Below are 17,240 nucleotides of genomic sequence, written 5' to 3'. Positions count from 1 at the left end.
AATCCAATTGTCTGTGGATGGGACAACAGATAGGAAAACTGTAGTATATTCCTGCAGCGGAAAATGAACCAACCTCACAGTGGTGCAATATTTTAGGTGAATCTTAGCCTTGTAATACTGAGTGAGAAATTAAATACCAGACTATTACGTACAACATGATGCCTTTTTGACAAAGCTAAAGGGAAGAGAGTATCTTTTTAAGAAGCTGTACTTTCAAAAGTAAGAAGAGAAAGGAGAAACTGCAACCCTCATACACTGCTGGTAGCAATGTAAAACGGTTCAGCCAATCCACTGAGACAGAGTAGATAAATGGTTGCTTATAGCTGAGGGTTGGAGCAGAGGTAGAGGAGATGGAGGAGAAATGGATAACAAGCACAGTTTCTTTGGGGGCTGATGAAAATAGTCTAAAATTGATTGTGGTGATGGTTGCACAACTCTGTGAACATACCATTGCACTGCACACTTTAAATGACTGAACAGGGATCCCTGGGTGGCGCAGCGGTTTGGCGCCTGCCTTTGGCCCAGGGCGGGATCCTGGAGACCCGGGATCGAATCCCACGTTGGGCTCCCGGTGCATGGAGCCTGCTTCTCCCTCTGCCTATGTCTCTGCCTCTCTCTCTCTCTCTGTGTGACTATCATAAAAAAAAAAAAAAAAAAAAAAAAGAAAAAAAATTTAAAAAAATAAATGAATGAACATTGTGGTCTATGAATTGTATCTCAATAAAGTTGAGCAAGGAGCCTGAACCAGGGGTCTGTCTTGGGGCCCTGAGACCATGACCTGAGCTGAAAGCAGACGCTTACCGACTGAGCCACCCAGGCACCCTGGTTAACTGGTTTTTATTATATTATGTATCAATAAATATAAACAAACAGAAAGTGAGTCAATTATGGATAATGACAAAATGTGCCACAGACAACCAATTCTGAGATGTAGGGGAATGGGTGGGCTACATCAGAGAGTGATCAGGGCAGACCTCTCCAGAGAATCAACTTAAGCTGAGGCTAGAATAAAATGAGTCAACCATGTGGGGATGGGGGTGAAAAATTTCCAGGCAAAGCTGATAGCACGTACAAAGGCCGTAAGGTGGGCCCAAGCCTTCTGGGTTTGAGGATCATCCAGGAGGCCAATCCTTTGAAGCCCTAAGAATAATAGCAGTAGCCACCAGAGTGAGACCTTCAAAGTTCTTAAGCACTGAAAAGATGGCCATGCCCTCATAGAGGTCATTTAAAAGAAAACGCATTCTTAAATGGGAAAAATGTGAAAGTGTTAGAAAAATTCTTTTAAAAAGCTTTAATTTTCCCATGATTTGAAATATTTTTTTTATACATCCTTTTTTGAAATAAATACATCCCCACTCCGCCAATTTTATTTTCATGTTGATGTCTCTACATTGTTGGTGCCCAGAGTCCCAGACAACAAATATTTATTGAGCATTTACTAGGTGTCAGGGATTTGTTCACAGCCATTTTCCCACTTAACTTGTAAAACCACCATAGGAGGGAGAAACTGCTTTTTCTCATTTCAAGGAGAAAGAAAAGGAGGCACTGGGATGCCAATACAGTAATTCTGACTCCATGGAGGATTGAACTGGCCAAGCTCCCGTTCTGAAGGTTCAAACCTGGGGTATCTCCAATTCTCAGGGCCCAATAAATCTTGGAAGAGCCCTTCGGTCAGAAGCAGGGCCTTCTCCTTCCCAGAGCCCTGTGCCTTTAAGAGTCTCCCCCTCCCGCCGGCCACGCTCCAATTTCCCTCCCGGGCACCCAGAGCATCACCCCGCCCCCCGCGTCTGCAGAGCCGCACCTCAGTCCTTCCTCTCCGCCCCACACTCTCCGGCTGTGCTCTGGGTCCCCACCCACCCGGTGGTGGGTGAGGTCTGCCCCCGGGCTCTCACCCTCCGCCCTCCGATAGGATACTGCCCTCTGCGCCCCAGCCGAATGCCACTTTAGAGACCCTGATCCCGACCCCCCCAGCTCCTGAATCTGAGGGGCGAGGCCCCAGCGCCCCTTCCCATCGCCCAGGCCCGTGGCGCCGTGAAGGTGACCTCCCCCGGGGGCAGCACAGGGCCCGCGGTGCCGGAGCGGGCTCACACGTGGTGAGCGGGGAGCGCGCAACCCCTCCCCGCCACGCGCCTCGAGCATGCGTCGCGGACACGCCCCTTGGCCTGGCTCCGCCCCCGTGCCCGCGCACGCTTCTCCAGGCTCGGGAGGGACGTCGCGCCCCCGTCCCGCAAACTGCGCGTTGCGGTGTAGGGTGGGACCTGGGATGGGACACTCCCGCATCCTCGAACCTCGCCTGAAGACTGTAAGAAGCGAAGCGGACAGTCAGTCCTGCCCAGGACCCTTGACTGGTAGGCAAGATGCCCCAGCGAGACGCGCTGAGCTGGGACCACGAGCCTAGGATTCGAGCCCTAGTCGGCTTGTCTTCCTTGTTCCGAATCCGGAAAATGGGCGTCATACTCTCTCTTCTTTCTCAGGACTCTTGTGGCGCCTCAAACGAGAGTCAAAAAAATGTGAAAGAGCTTTGTTCATTGCGTTCAAAAGCATTTGTCCAGCCCCTGTGTGGCTGGACCCTGTGTGTCCTAGGCAGGGGCTACATCTGTGAAACAATGAGTCTGGCCCCTTGAAGAGCTCTCCCGATCCTGAGTATCCCCCCCCACACACACACACATTCTGTTCTGGGATGGTTCAGAAAGACGCCTCCAAAAGAGGAGGGGGCGGAGGTCCCACCTGGCGGCAGGTGTCACTGAATAAGCTAAAATTTCAAAGGCAACGTGGGGCGGGACGAGCTCTCAGAGGCAGATGGGAAGCACGCTCCGCGTTCCCCACCCTCCTTCCAGTCCCCAGCCTAAGAAAAGAAACCGACCTCATCCGACACCCTCCAACCCAGCCGCGAGACCGCCCAGCCCCGCAGCCCGAGCCCCGCCCCGCCCCGGCAGCCAGCGATTGGGAGATGCAAATACCAGCTTCTCTGCCCAGCAACGGGTGACGCGCCGCCCGAGCGCGAGGCGTGGCCCGGCCGCAGCCCAAGCGGGCACCTCGGTGTTTACACGGGGCGGCCCCGCGCGCGCCGCAGCGGCCCGCAGACGGCGAGGGGGAGGGGTGGAGCGCGCGCCGGCGGGGCCGCGCGGGGAGAAAGACACTGGAAGGCGGCGGGGCGGGGAGCTGCGCGCGCGGGCCGCGGCTGAGCAGGAGGCTGCGAGGAGAGCCCGCGGGGGCCGGAGGGTGCGATTCCTCCGCCCCCGCAAAACAATGTGCAGCGTGCGGCAGGGCGCAACTTGCCGGAGGCGGCGGGGGCGCGCCGAGCCCGCCTGAGACCGCGCCGCTGACCTTCTCCCCCCGCCGTCCGTTGGGCCCGAGCGCCCAGCTCCTCGCTCCTCAGCTCGCGGGGGCCGGGCCGAGCTGCGGGGCGGGGCCGCCCCTCCGTCGCTGCTGCCTCCTCCCCCACCCCCAGCCGCGGAGGATGCGGACGGCCCCCGGCGGCGTCTAGCGGCCCCGGGCCCAGGCGCGATGGTGCAGCAGCGGGGCGCGAGGGCCAAGCGGGACGGCGGCCCGCCGCCGCCGGGGCCCGGGCCGGCCGAGGAGGGGGCGCGTGAGCCCGGCTGGTGCAAGACGCCGAGCGGCCACATTAAGAGACCGATGAACGCGTTCATGGTGTGGTCGCAGCACGAGCGGCGGAAGATCATGGACCAGTGGCCCGACATGCACAACGCCGAGATCTCCAAGCGCCTGGGCCGCCGCTGGCAGCTGCTGCAGGACTCGGAGAAGATCCCGTTTGTGCGGGAGGCGGAGCGGCTGCGCCTCAAGCACATGGCGGATTACCCGGACTACAAGTACCGGCCGCGCAAAAAGAGCAAGGGGGCGCCCGCCAAGGCGCGGCCCCGCCCCCCCGGCGGTGGCGGTGGCGGTGGCGGCGGCGGCAGCCGGCTCAAGCCCGGGCCGCAGCTGCCGGGCCGCGGGGGCCGCCGAGCAGCGGGCGGGCCTTTGGGGGTCGGCGCGGCGGCGCCCGAGGACGACGACGAGGACGACGACGAGGAGCTGCTGGAAGTGCGCCTGGTCGAGACCCCCGGGAGGGAGCTGTGGAGGATGGTCCCGGCGGGGCGGGCTGCCCGGGGACCCGCGGAGCGCGCCCAGGGGCCGTCGGGCGAGGGGGCGGCTGTCACCGCCTCCTCCCCCACTCCGTCGGAGGACGAGGAGCCGGAGGAAGAGGAGGAGGAGGCGGCGGCGGCGGAGGAAGGCGAAGAGGAGACGGTGGCGTCGGGGGAGGAGCCGCTGGGCTTTCTGTCCAGACTGCCCCCCGGCCCCGCCGGCCTGGACTGCAGCGCCCTGGACCGCGACCCGGACCTGCCGCCCCCCTCGGGCACGTCGCATTTCGAGTTCCCGGACTACTGCACCCCCGAGGTTACCGAGATGATCGCGGGGGATTGGCGCCCGTCTAGCATCGCCGACCTGGTTTTCACCTACTGAGCCCACCGTCAGCGGGGCGCGCACGCCCCCAAACCAGCTGTTTACATACAGGAATCAGGTATTGGGGCCCCTCGGAGGCCGAGGCTGGCACCCCATCTCCCGCGCAGCCTCCCCCCTCCTAGACGTGCCCATCCCCCTCGAATCCAGACATGCCCCTCCCCCGCAGACACACCCCAAGGCAGCCCAACCCCCACTCTTTCCCTGACATCCAAGCCCCGCCCCGTCTTGCCCCCTCCCGCACAGCCACCAGCAGCCAGCCCCCCTCCTTTACACCTCCCGTCCGCTCCTACAGACCTGCACCCCTCCCCCACCTCGCACACGCCCCTCCTCGTGGCCGGAGGACACGCCCCTGCCCTTGCTCCCGAATCCCTCCGCCTAGCCCGCCTCTTCTCTTGTTTAGGGGGCGCTGCGGCTGGGCGGCACCGCGCGCTCCTCCCAGGCCCCTCTCCTCCCCCTCTCCCTCCCCCTCCCACTCCCGGAGCGCTGGGGCACGCCCCCTTCTCGCGCATGCTTAATGCTCCTTGGGAGGAGGGGGCCGGTCTCAGTCGGACCGCACGCTTCTGTGGCCCGCTCCGGGAAGAAGTGGGGAGGGTGTTGAGCGATCCTGAGAAATCTTTTATCCGGGAGCCGCGGCTTCCTTTCAACCCGACGGGGCGTCGCTGCCTTAATGGGAGGAGCACTAGGAAGGGGGAGAAGGAGACTAGCTGGCCCGGAAGGGTTTGGTTTGGAACTTGGAACTCTCCCTGGTGGCAAAGCCCCTTTTCCTTGCGGAGTTGCCTAGATTGACGTGCATCTCCTTCTCCCACCACCACCCACCCCCATCCCCGCCCCACCCCCACCCAGCCTACCTACACGCACCGCTAGACTGCCTCCACAGTCTACCTTGGTCCCAGAAACCTCCCTTTTCTTTCCCCCACCTGGGAACTGAGAATAGGGTCTTCATCTGGAACTGCACCACGAGAGGACTGCCCAAGGAAACTCCGCACCAAGGCATTTATGGGAGTCTGTCTGGGGACAGGGTTCTTGCTGCTCTGTCCACCCCTCCCCAGCCGAGTGCCCCATCACGACAAGGCACACTCCCAGCCTGGGCTTCTCCCTACGCCCGCCACTCCCTCCTATCACTCGAGTCCTGTGCCCACAGTGACAGTATTCAGTGGGAGAAACTGAGGCACGGTGGTACTGGGTGGGGGGTGTTGAGACTGAGCCACGATAGCAGCCGGAGTGGCAAGAAGAGCCCCGCTTTTAAACAGCTGGCTTGAGAAAGACTATCGACTGGGCCAGTGAGACTGGAGGGAGGGTCAGAGTAGCGGAGGTGTGTCGTTTGCGCCTGTTTTTCCACGTGAAAACTTGGTACAGGGCTGCTGTCTGAGGAGGTTGTGTTCAGTTCGGGGTGCCCTCGGGGACCCTGCCCCTCTCACTCCCCAACTCTCCCATCAAGTTCCGCCCCTCCGGCCTCCCCACACCCCTTTCTGCCCTCACTACCTGTATCTCACCGGCGTGTGTTCACCCTCCCGGGTGTGCACACACTCTCATTCACACACACAAATCTCAGGAACAAACGGTCCCAGAGTCCTCCTGGACCCCTGCCCAGGGTCTCCGCAGGTCTCTGCCCCACGCGTTCCCGTCGCTGACAAAGCCACCAGCTGCCTCCTTTAAGCTTGGTGCTCCGGCTCTGGGCCTTTCTCGCTCTCTCTTTTTCTGTCTCTTTCTTGCTCTCTTTCTCTCTTTCTCTTTTTTTTAAAGAAAAAACAACAAAAAGACAATGAAAAAACCCAGAAAACGTCATGTGAGTGAAGAGATGTCACTGTCTGTGGTCTTGGAGAACTAGTCTAGTAGCTGAGGGGAGGGGTCCCTCTGGTCTGGGGCACTGGCACCCACAGCAGGACTTCCGCCAGTCTGATGCCAGGACTGAATAAAGTGTATTTGCCCCGACCTCGCCCTGTGGTTCTACATGTCTCTGCCTTTCCTCAACGGTCCCCCAGACAGCTGGCCAGAGTGAAGTCCATGTGACTTAGCACCGTGCTGGAAGAGTGGGGTCCATGGGCAAGGCACATGGCCCCTTTAGGCCTCTGTCTCCTGCTCTCTCAGGACTCCCTGGTCTTCATTAAGGGTGACAAACTCATCCATCCTCAAGGCCAGGCGTGTGACATAAATGAGAGAGGCTGGGTAGACACTGGCTTTCTGACCGACTTCATTGGGGGCAGCAGCTCACCTCCGGCAGCTGTGACCTTGTGAGAATGCAGCCCACAGTGGCCAGATTTTCCAAGAGAAGGTAGATAACCTGGATGTTTCTATGAGCATCTCAGTTGCAAAATGAAAGCTGGTTCAGAAATTTTTAAGTCCGAGTGCTCAAATGAACCCAAGTGTGCAGGCATCCCTGGTCCAAGGGGCCCAGTTTGACCCTGACCTTAACGTGAATTAGAAGGGTCAGGCCACATTGTCTGGGCTCCAAAGCCCCAGTACCACCACCACCACCCAGAACTTGTGTGACCTTGGGAAAGTTGACTTCACCCTGATTCTTTTCATAGGAGTAACGTGAGGATGATAACAGTGCCTGCTGCAGGGTGAGATGAAGTTTGAGGTGAGAAGCATTTAATAAGATGCTCCCCAAAATGTACTACTACACTGTCCAGAGGAGGAAACAGAGTCAGGATGGCAATGCAGTGTGTAGGAGGGCCTGCGAGCAGCCAAGGTCAGAGTCAGGGCCCCACGCTTGGGTTCTCTCTCCCTGTGGAGTGTTAGGTCAGGGTGCTACCTCTCCCCTGTTTGCCTCTGCAGGTAGTGGTAGGCTGTCCCCTCAGGGCTTCTAGTGGGGTAGGATTGGTCCCAGCACCTGGCGCACCATTGGCCCACAGTGTAGATTTATTGAATGAGTAAGGAAGAGCCACGGGAGCCACAGCAATACCTTGAAATTCTTACCAGTGGGTTCAGGATGCAGAGGAAAGCCTTTTCAAAATTCTTTGTCCTCCTGACACCCTTCCCCCCCCGAATTCCTCTACTGCCAGATCCAGTGAATTCCTAGGGTTGAACAGAGCCTGTGTGCCTGGGAAGAACCACGGCCAAGTGTGCAACCTCATTCAGAGAGGGTATTTGGGGACTGGGATACCCAAAGGCAATTTCAGAGAAGAGTGTGGCAGGCTCTGGAGGGCTAGGTCCCTATGGAAAGGGGTTCTGGGTGGGGGAAGTGCAAGAATTAGTGACCGTGCTCTCTGAAAGCAAGGTGGCAATCAATCAGTCCTCTAGGAAAGAATTGATAAGGTGAGAAATACAAAGATAGGTGCCACCTGAAACGCCCTTGAAAGAAGGACTTCCCCGGCCATGAGAAGTAAGGTCAGTGGATGGCCTCCAGCTGCCAGAGCCAATCCACCCAGGGCAGCCTGCACCCAGCTTCCCAGGGAGATGGGGTATAAACAAACGCCTGGCCTGGCCTTTTGGGTTCAGCGTGGGGGACAGACCTGACAGGCAGTGCAAATACACCAACTCCCCCCTGCCGACACTCACCCCGGACCCCTCCAGGGTGGCCGGAGCTTTGCCAGGCCTGCAGCGCAGTTTGACCTCCCATACTCAATCCTGCGTGCTCCCTCTTCTTTTCACAGGTGTCTTTATGCCTAATAAATATCTTGCACCCTAGACTCTGTCTCCGCGTCTGCTTTGGGGGGAACTCTGTGCAGTGGAGAGAGTGAGGGGCCCGGACAAAGGGAATTGGGTTGCTGGCCCTACCTGCACCTGGGTTCCTCTGGTGTCCCCTGACCTCAGGAGGGGGTCTCTTCCTTCCCCCTCCCACCCCACGCCAGCAGCCCTAGCCTCAGGGCCGCACCCTTTCCAGGCGGCATCAGTTAGAAACTGCAGCCTCAGCCCTCCAGTAACTGCAGATCCCTCTTCTGGTCGAAGCTGGAGAGAGGGAGGTTGTAGGTCTTTTTGCCCTTCAGTATGCTGCCGCCACCGCTGTTGTCAGACAGTGCCTGGCTGGGATAGTCCTAGATTGCTGTGGCACTTTGGGCAGGGTACTTTTGCAGGCCTCAGGTCCCCATATGTAATGCTGGGGAGGGGAAAGTAAGAACAGAAGGGAAACCATTTATTGTTACTTGCTTCTTTCCATTTCAGAAGGAAATGGATTCTGACCTGGAAAAGGTGGGGAGAGACCTGCTTGTGTGGACTCTGGGGACACCTAGAGGCTGAAAGGAATAGGAAGCGTTTGAGGATGGGGCTGGGGTGTGTCCCACTCCAATCTCACTTGGTTCATGTAGTCACTCATCCATGGCTTCCCAGACCTGGGGTATTTAAACCATCTTGGTTCCAAGGCTTTAAGTACACCTGTACACCAAGGTGTTGGTTATTTTTGCTGGGTAACAAATTTCCCCAAACTTCTCAGTCTAAAACAACAGGCATTTATTGTTCCAGTCTCTGCCGGCCAGGTATCCAGGCGTGCCTTAGCTGAGTTCTCTGCTCAGACTCTCACAGGGCCGCATCAAGGTGTTGACTGGACTGCCTTGCTTTCTGGAGCTCAGCCTCCTCTTCCAAATACATGGTTGTGGGGGCAGAATTCGGTTCCTTGGGGTCAAGTTCACTCTGGGTTCCTCCCTGCTGTCAGCTGGTGCCACTCCTGAATCCAGAGGGCTACTCCCAGTGTCTGTCTTCCCAGTGTTCTCACAGAATGGCACCTTATTTTGCCAAGGCCAGGAAGAAGAATATTTCTGCAGCTTCCAGTTGCTTGCCTCAGGGAAGGCTTGCGTTAATTGACTGATTCATTGATTCATTGATTCATTCATTTTTTAAAGTAGTCTCTATGCCCAACATGGGGCTACAACTCATAACCCCAAGGTCAAGAGTCACATGCCCTACTGACTAAGCCAGCCAGGTGTCCCAGGGAATGCTCTCTTTTAAAGGGCTCAATTGATTAGATCGAGCCCACCTAGGAAAGTCTCCCATCTGATTGACTAAAAATCAACTAATTTGGGACCTTATCACATCTGCAAAATCCCTTCACCTTGGCCATATAACGTAACCAAATCACAAGAATGACCTCCATCATACTCACTGGTCTCACCCCCATGGAGGGTAGCAGGTTATGTTGGCATGTACCAGCGGGCGGGGATCTTGGGGCCATCTTCGAATGATGCTTAATATAGCTGTATATATGCTATATATGCTCAAGTCCATATCTCCATCCTGATGTTGCCAGACTTGTGTCTAGTTGTCTCCTTGTCATGTCCACTGGGATGTCTAATTGTCACCTCAAACTTGGCATGCCTAAACATGAATTCTTGTTTCCACGGTGCTTCCTTTCCCCACCCCGCATCTTCACATCTCATGTGACTAAAAGACCAACAACCTGTTGGTCATCCTTAGCTCCTCTTTTTCCCAATAGCTTCATATCCCTTGTTCATGTTGGCTCTACTTTCAAAATGTATCCTGTGTCCAATCACTTCTCATGGTCCCCCCACTCCCTGCCCACCTGCCACCCATCTCTTGCCTGGTATCCTGAGTCAGCCTCCTCACTGAACTCCTTGCTTTCTCCTTTGCTCCAATCACAGTCTTCTTGTCCAAATAGCAGCCAGAGGGATAGGCTATAAATTAGACTATGTCCCACCTCTGCTCAAAACCCTCCATTGGCACCTATCTCATTCAGACTAAAAGCCAAAGTCCTCAGCATGGCCTGCAAAATCCTATATGATTTGGTTTGTAGCCCACTATGGGATTCACCTCTATTGCTCTTTCCTTCCTTTGCCATACTGTAGCCACACTGGCTTCCTTGATGTTCCTTAAAACTACCAAACACATGTTCACTTCAGCCCCTTTTTTTTTTTTAAAGATTTTATTTATTTATTCATGATAGTCACAGAGAGAGAGAGAGAGAGAAGCAGAGACACAGGCAGAGGGAGAAGCAGGCTCCATGCACCGGGAGCCCGACATGGGATTCGATCCCGGGTCTCCAGGATCGCGCCCTGGGCCAAAGGCAGGCGCCAAACCGCTGCGCCACCCAGGGATCCCGCTTTCTTTTTCTTAATAGCATTTATCATTGTGGTATTTGTCATATGCAGTTTTAATTTTGTAATTCTCTCTAATTAGTATGTCAGCTTCTCAAGGGAGGAATGGCTTCTACATGGGATTCCTTGCCTTGGCTCATTCAGTCACTCATTTACTCACCTATTCAACAAACGTTTATAAAGGGCCTGCTTTTGCCAGGCTCTGTGCTGGGTGCTGGTGTACAAAGGTGAAAAAGACAGACATGGCCTGTCCTCACTGAACTCAGTCCTGAGGAGGAGAAAGACATAACCAGAGCGATGGAAGTACATTGATGGAGATGGATGTGGGATTGGGGGAACACAGAGAGGTACTTAATGTGGACATGGAGCAAGGGCATAGTTAGATCACTTCATGGAGACAGTGATGTTTAAGCTGTGACCGAGACCCTCAGTAGGTTGTTGTGGTTTTATTTTTTTTATTTTTTAAAAAGATTTTATTTATTCATGAGCGAAAGACACACACACAGAGGCAGAAGCAGGCTCCCTACAAGGAGCGCCATGTGGGACTCGATCCCAGATCCCAGGATCATGCCCTGAGCCACCCAGGCATCCCAGTTGTTGTGGTTTTAGAACATAGCTACAAGTTCTCTGACATCCTTCCCATAAATTTACTTCTTCCTGAGACCGGGCTGGCCTTTGTGATCCACTTGTAACCAGTAGAATGTAGCAGAAAGATGCTGTAGGTTTCTACATGAAAATACCAAATAAGAAGTCCACGTCCTTAAGATCATCATGCAATGAAGAAGCCCAAAACATGGGAGGAGCTCTGTATCCGTGCTCCAGGTGATGCAGGCACCTCCCCTTGTATCTGCCCATGCCCTAAGCAAAGGAGAGTCCAGGTGATTCAAGCCCCCAATCATTCAAGCCACTCCCAGGTGAAACAGCCTGAGGGGTCTTTTGAGAACAAACATGACCAGGATGCCTTGTTGGCTCAGTGGGTTAAGGCTTTGACTCTTGGTTTCTTTTTCTTTTTCTTTTCTTTTCTTTTTTTTTTTTTTTTGACTCTTTGTTTCTATTCAGGTCATGATCTCAGGGTTGTGAGACTGTGCCCCATGTCCGGCTCTGCTCTTAGAGGGGAGTCTGCTTGGGATTCCCTCTTCCTCTCTCTCTGCCCTTCCCCTCACTTTCTCTCTAAAAATAAATAAATAAGGGGCATCTGGGTGGCTCAGTGGTTGAGCATCTGTGTCTGACTCAGGGCGTGATCCTGGGGTCCTGGGATCGAGTCTGCATCAGGCTCTTCGTAGGGAGCCTGCTTCTCCCTCTGCCTATGTCTCTGTCTCTCTCTGTGTCTCTCATTAATAAATAAATAAAACCTTTTAAAAATAAATAAGGGGATCCCTGAGTGTCTCAGCAGTTTAGCGCCTGCCTCCAGCCCAGGGCGTGATCCTGGAGTCTGGGATCAAGTCCCGCATCTGGCTCCCTGCATGGAGCCTGCTTCTCCCTCTGCCTGTGTCTCTGCCTTTCTCTCTCTCTGTGTCTCTCATGAATGAATAAATAAAATCTTTAAAAAAATAAATCTTAAAAAAAAAAAAGAAATGTGACTAACTCTGAAACCTTTCAGTGGTTCCCCATTACCCTCAGGATGAATGCTAAGATTCTTGGCATTCGAGGCCTTTTACAGTTGCAGCTGTACCCTAAAACTCTGCCTCAGCCATGCCAGTTCACTCCCCATAACAATACCCTCCTAGGCCATTTGTCTTTGCTCTTGTTGAGAAATTACAGGGAATTTGGGCTAATCATCTTGCCTTTTGAGGTCTTACTTTCCCCATGTAGGCAGTTAGGTGGTTGGACCAGAAATATTTAAGACCATATCCAGTCTGGCATTCAGGGAGCCTATGAAAAGGAGGGAGAAAGCTGCTTGCAGCCAAACCTGCCTATCTAGCTTCTTTTAGGTTGCCTAGCAATGGATGCCAAACATCTCCCCATTCTAGGAGGTTTCTTAGCAACCCAATTTCTCACCCTCAGTTGTTTTCAGGGTTTTCTGTTAACTAAATGAATCTTAAGTTCTGTTCTTTCCCTTCCAAGAAAATCTGCCGCCAAGGAACTCTTTGGAGACCTGGATCTCATTGGCCAGAACTAATCACATGTTTTTTTCTGACTTCAAGGGAACTAGGAAATGTATGTGATGCACATGGAAATTTGGTGAGCAGTCTATGTCTCTACCACAGGATTGAAATAAAGCTTCCTTGACAAGCTGACATACGAGCAGAGATCTGAGTAAAGCCAGAAGCTAGCCATGCAGATATCTGGAGAAGGGTCAGTAAAAGCAGAGAAACAAGTACAAAGGCTCTGACACCTTAAGATGGGAGTTCGCCTGATGCACTTAGTTCATTCAAGGATTCCGGTGTGGCCGGGGTGGTGAGTGGTGAGTGAGGAGATGGAAGAAGAGGGATCACTAGGTAAGTAAGGTTGTGGGGGAGGGGCAATCGCGGGTCCTAGTAAGACTAGTTTGGGGTAGTCATTGCTGTGTAACAAATCATCTTTCAACTTACTAGCTTAACACTGTTTTATTATCTCCTGAGATACTGTGGGTTTATAGGATTTAGTGGGATAGTTATTCTGCTCATGTGACATCATCCGAGGGCCCAAGTGGGCTGACATGTCTGAGATGACTCACTCACACCATGCTGTCCAATACAGTGTTTTGTGCTAGCTGTGGGCTGGAGGTTTGTCCGGGGCTGTCAAACCCCAGCTGGGGCTGGAGCACCTGCATGTGGCTCTCTGTGTCGCTTGGGCTTCTTTAAAGGCACGGGGACTGGGCTCCAAGAGGGAGCTTTCCAGAAGAGAGTGTTCCAAGAGGCAGGGAAGAAGAAACTGGTCTTCTTGAGAGCTAAGTCCAGAACAAGCACAGCGTTGTTTTTGCCACCTTTGGTTGGTTGAAGCAACCGCCGTGCCAGCTCAGATTGAGGAGAAATAAACTCCACCTCTTGAAGGGCAGAGTGACGAAGAGTTTGTGGCCATATTTAATCTACCACAGTTTTCTCCTTTTATCCTGAGTAAGATGACATGTCATTAGAGGGTTTTGAGCAGGCAGTGAGACTCCCCTGTGAGAATCTGAGGCATGCATTAAAGCTCACTGTGGCACAATGTAGAGAAGAGACCACTAGGGGGCAGGGCAAAAGCCCTAGATGAAAGAGAATGGATCTAAGACGACGGTTATGTTCCAAGTGGGGCCCTGGCTGACCCACTGACACCTGACTGTCCAATATGATGGCACTAGCCATATGTGGCTATTGAAACTTAAAGTAATTAAGGTTAGGAAGTGCCTAGCTGGCTCAGAGGGTAGACCATGTGACTCTTGATGTTAGGCCGTGAGTTCAAGCCCCACTTTGGGTATAGATAGAGCCTACTTAAAAATAAATAAGTAAATAAAGTAATTAGGTCAAATGAAATTTAGAATTCAGTTCATCAGTCTTACTAGCCACACTTCAAATGCTTAATAGCCAAATATGGCCAGTGGTTCCTGTTTAGGCAGCACACACAGATCTAGACCATTCCCATTGTTGGAGAAATTTCTATTGGATAGCACTGGCTTAGTAAACCTTCTCATCTCTTACAGGGTTCTACATCTAAAATCTTTAACTACAGAGTCCCACTCTCTGACCTCAGGCTCCCTTCCTTCCCATCTACCTATTTTTGGACTTCATTGAGTTCCTCCGTCTGGAATTCCTGCATCTTCTACAGATCCATCTGCTCTCCTCCTGAGTTGCATTGGCATCCTTCCTTACTGAGCCAGGATCCATCCTGAGGTTCATTATCAGGTCTATTTTCTCCTCTGCTCTCTGCATCCACATTCACCCCCTCTTTCTGCCCCACCTGTCCAGGAGCTGGGGTTCCAGTGGCTTCCTTCATTCCCATTTCTCCTGACACTGCCAAAGAAAGTCACAACCATACATGCTATTGTCTCTACAGATCCTGGCCTCAAAGCCATCGGAGCAAATTCAGATTCTGCCACATTGTGTCTGAATGACAGGTTGGTGACCTCAGGCAAGTGACCTCATAAGGTCATTGAGAAGATAAATTATGCTGGCACACAGGAAATGCTCAGTATGTGACATCTGTCACCACCACCGCCACTATCATTATTGATTATTCCAAATCTTTACTACCCTTTGAAAAGATTGTAGTAAACTATACATAACTTAAAATTTATCATTAGCACATTCACAATGTTGTGCATCCAGCACCATTATCTAGTTCTAGATTATTTCTATCACTCTAAAAGGAAAACCATGAAGCAATAACTCACCTTTCCTTCCTTCTCCCAGCCCCTAAGAACCACTAACCTGTTTTCTGTCTGTGGATTTTCTGACTCTGGCTATTTCATATATGTGAAAACATACAATATGTGGCCTTTTATGTCTGATCCACCACCCTTTTTAAGCCTCCTTTTGAACTAAAACCTTCCTCTTTCTTTCTTTCTTTTTTTTTTTTTTTAATAATTTACATTCTAAGTCAGTGCTACACCCGACATAGGGCTTAAACTCACAAACCCAAGATGAGGACTTGCATGCTCCACTGACTGAGCCAGCCAGGCACCCTTAAAACCTTCCTCTTTCTTAATAGGTGATGCTTCTTATTTTTCTCCAGAGCATTCAATTTATCAGATGTCTTGTCACTCAATTCCCTACCCTCCTCACCTATAAACTAATGTAACAATAATAGTAGTAGTGACAACAATCATTTGTTGGGGTCTTACTCTGTGCCAGGTGCTTCAGTAGGGGTTTTATATGCATATCTCATTTCACTCTTATAACCTTCCTAAGAAGCAACCACTAATATATCTATTTTATGGTCAGGGAAACGGAGGCTTAGAGCAGTTAAATCATGTAAGCAGTGAGTGGCAGAACCAAGATTCAAACATGGATCTGTTACATGCAGAGTTCAACTCATAACCACCACATTGTATCTCTTCTTGGTGGCCACCCTCCTTCTTCCCCCAGCTCTCAGAGGACACTGGATCTTTCCTGTGCTGGCCCAAAGCCCATCCTTCCTGTACACCTGACCTCATCCCTTCCCATTGCCTCTAGAACCTCATCCATCCCCTCTCCCATATCATCAGAGCTGAAACTGATTCAAACCATTGTGGACTGGAATCATCTGGTTGCTTCTTCACTCATCTGATGCCTAAAGTGGGATGACTCAAAGGCCAGTCTCAGCTGGGACTGGTAACTTCATGTAGAACTCTCCATGTGGTTTCTGCTTCTTCACAGCACAGTGGCCTCAAGGTAGATAGACTTCCTGCATGGCTCCTCGGGTCACCAAGAGCCAGAGTTCTAGGGGAGGTGCATGTCCTCTTATGTCCTAGCCTTAGATGTCAGAGCATCACTTGCCCCATGCAGCCATCAGCTCATGCAAGATACAAAGAGAGGGTATGTAGATTCCCCCCTCTCCTTTGGAGAAGTGCTAAAGAATTTGTGGCCATTTTTAAAACCAGCACAGGTTGTTCCCAATCTTTTCTTATTCCTGTAGTTCATTTTACCCCCTACCATCTCTTGGAGCCATTCATTTCTCTGCAAGGTCCACTAGGCTGACATAATTATCTCTGATGTGGAGATTCCTCACTGGTCTCTCTGCTGCCACTCTGGAGCATTCTATCCTGCATCCAGAGGGATCTTTTCAGTGTGCAGTTCAGATCACATCCCTTCTTCAAATGCTTCCATGGTTCCCCATGACTCTTGGGTTGAACTGCAAACTCTTTTCCTTGGCTTGTTAGGCCCTGAAGGGTGTCGTGTATGCCTGCTTATCCAGCTTCATGTCCTGACACCACTTGAGGCCTTTAGTTCTGGGCACCAGGACTTCCTCTTTCTGTCTCTGTCTGTCTCACACACAGTTAAATGAGTGATTAATACATGGAAAGCACTTAGACAAGCCCTTTGCACATAATGAACATCATATATTTCTTATTATTATGAGTCTATGTTCAGTAAATATTTATTGAGTGGCCTACTCAATGCCAAGCATGACATGACGCGTCGGGACACAACAGTGAATGGAAAAAGATATGGCCTCATCTTGCAGTTTATTGGTCTCTGTATCTCCAGCCCCAGTACATGGAGAGGCAGAATGGATGTTCAAGGCATGAAGGTATGTTTGTGCAATGCTGTTTGATGAAGTTCAGAGCAGTGCAGTGACTTTCCCAAGACCACACAGCAAGTGTGGGACAAAACCAAGGCTGTGGGCACAGGACAAGAAATGAAGTAGACACAATTATCTGGCAAGGGCTGGCTCTCTGCACACGCAGCCCAGGGCAGACCTGAGGGTAGGTTAGAGAGACCAAGGGAGGCTATCTCGTTTGTTCCTTCCAGAGAGGAAAGGAAACTACTCTCCCAACCCCTCCTCCCTAACCTCAACTCCCTTCTCAAGATAAGAGGGGTTGACCCTTAGCCAGGTCAGGGGGTCAAAGAGGGAAAGAGAATGGAGAGAGGATAGGGGACTGAGTAAGAAGTAGGGGGCTCCCGAGGGAGAGGGGGCTCAGCCATGGGTCAGAGACCAGAATCTGTGGAGCAGATGGGGCTCAGCAAGATGAGCGTTTGTGTACTGGGTTAGGGACTCCGTGGAGGGAATGGAAACCCATAGAGGGGGCCGAGGATGCAATGAGGAAGTGACGGCTCAGTGACGGCGAGGGTCTTGGGTCAGAGGGGTGAGAGATGGAGGGAGCGATGGAATGTCGGATGAGGAGTTTGAGGGACCGAAGGAGGGGGTGCGTTCCGGGGAGGCCGTGGGGTTTCCGCGAGCGGTCTGGGGCCT

The 17,240-nt window shown here is 52.5% G+C and overlaps 1 protein-coding gene across 1 annotated transcript; it reads left to right on the top strand.

Moving 5' to 3' along the window:
- The first annotated feature begins 3,107 nt into the window (after nucleotides 1-3,107).
- SOX12 (SRY-box transcription factor 12) lies at nucleotides 3,108-8,094 on the top strand. The gene has a single exon (XM_072800443.1). It carries the CDS (start codon nucleotides 3,508-3,510, stop codon nucleotides 4,462-4,464), a length of 957 nt encoding a protein of 318 aa, XP_072656544.1. The 5' UTR covers nucleotides 3,108-3,507; the 3' UTR covers nucleotides 4,465-8,094.
- The last annotated feature ends 9,146 nt before the right edge of the window (nucleotides 8,095-17,240 follow it).

This window comes from Canis lupus, chromosome 26 (genome assembly GCF_048164855.1).
Source record: "Canis lupus baileyi chromosome 26, mCanLup2.hap1, whole genome shotgun sequence".
Lineage (NCBI taxonomy): Eukaryota > Metazoa > Chordata > Mammalia > Carnivora > Canidae > Canis > Canis lupus.
The sequence above is the reverse complement of the archived record's forward strand: the minus strand, read 5'-3'. Positions and strand labels throughout refer to the sequence as shown.

Bases quoted from the DNA above. Each gene is read 5' to 3' on its own strand.
- SOX12 (XM_072800443.1), top strand. From the start codon at position 3,508: ATGGTGCAGCAGCGGGGCGCGAGGGCCAAGCGGGACGGCGGCCCGCCG.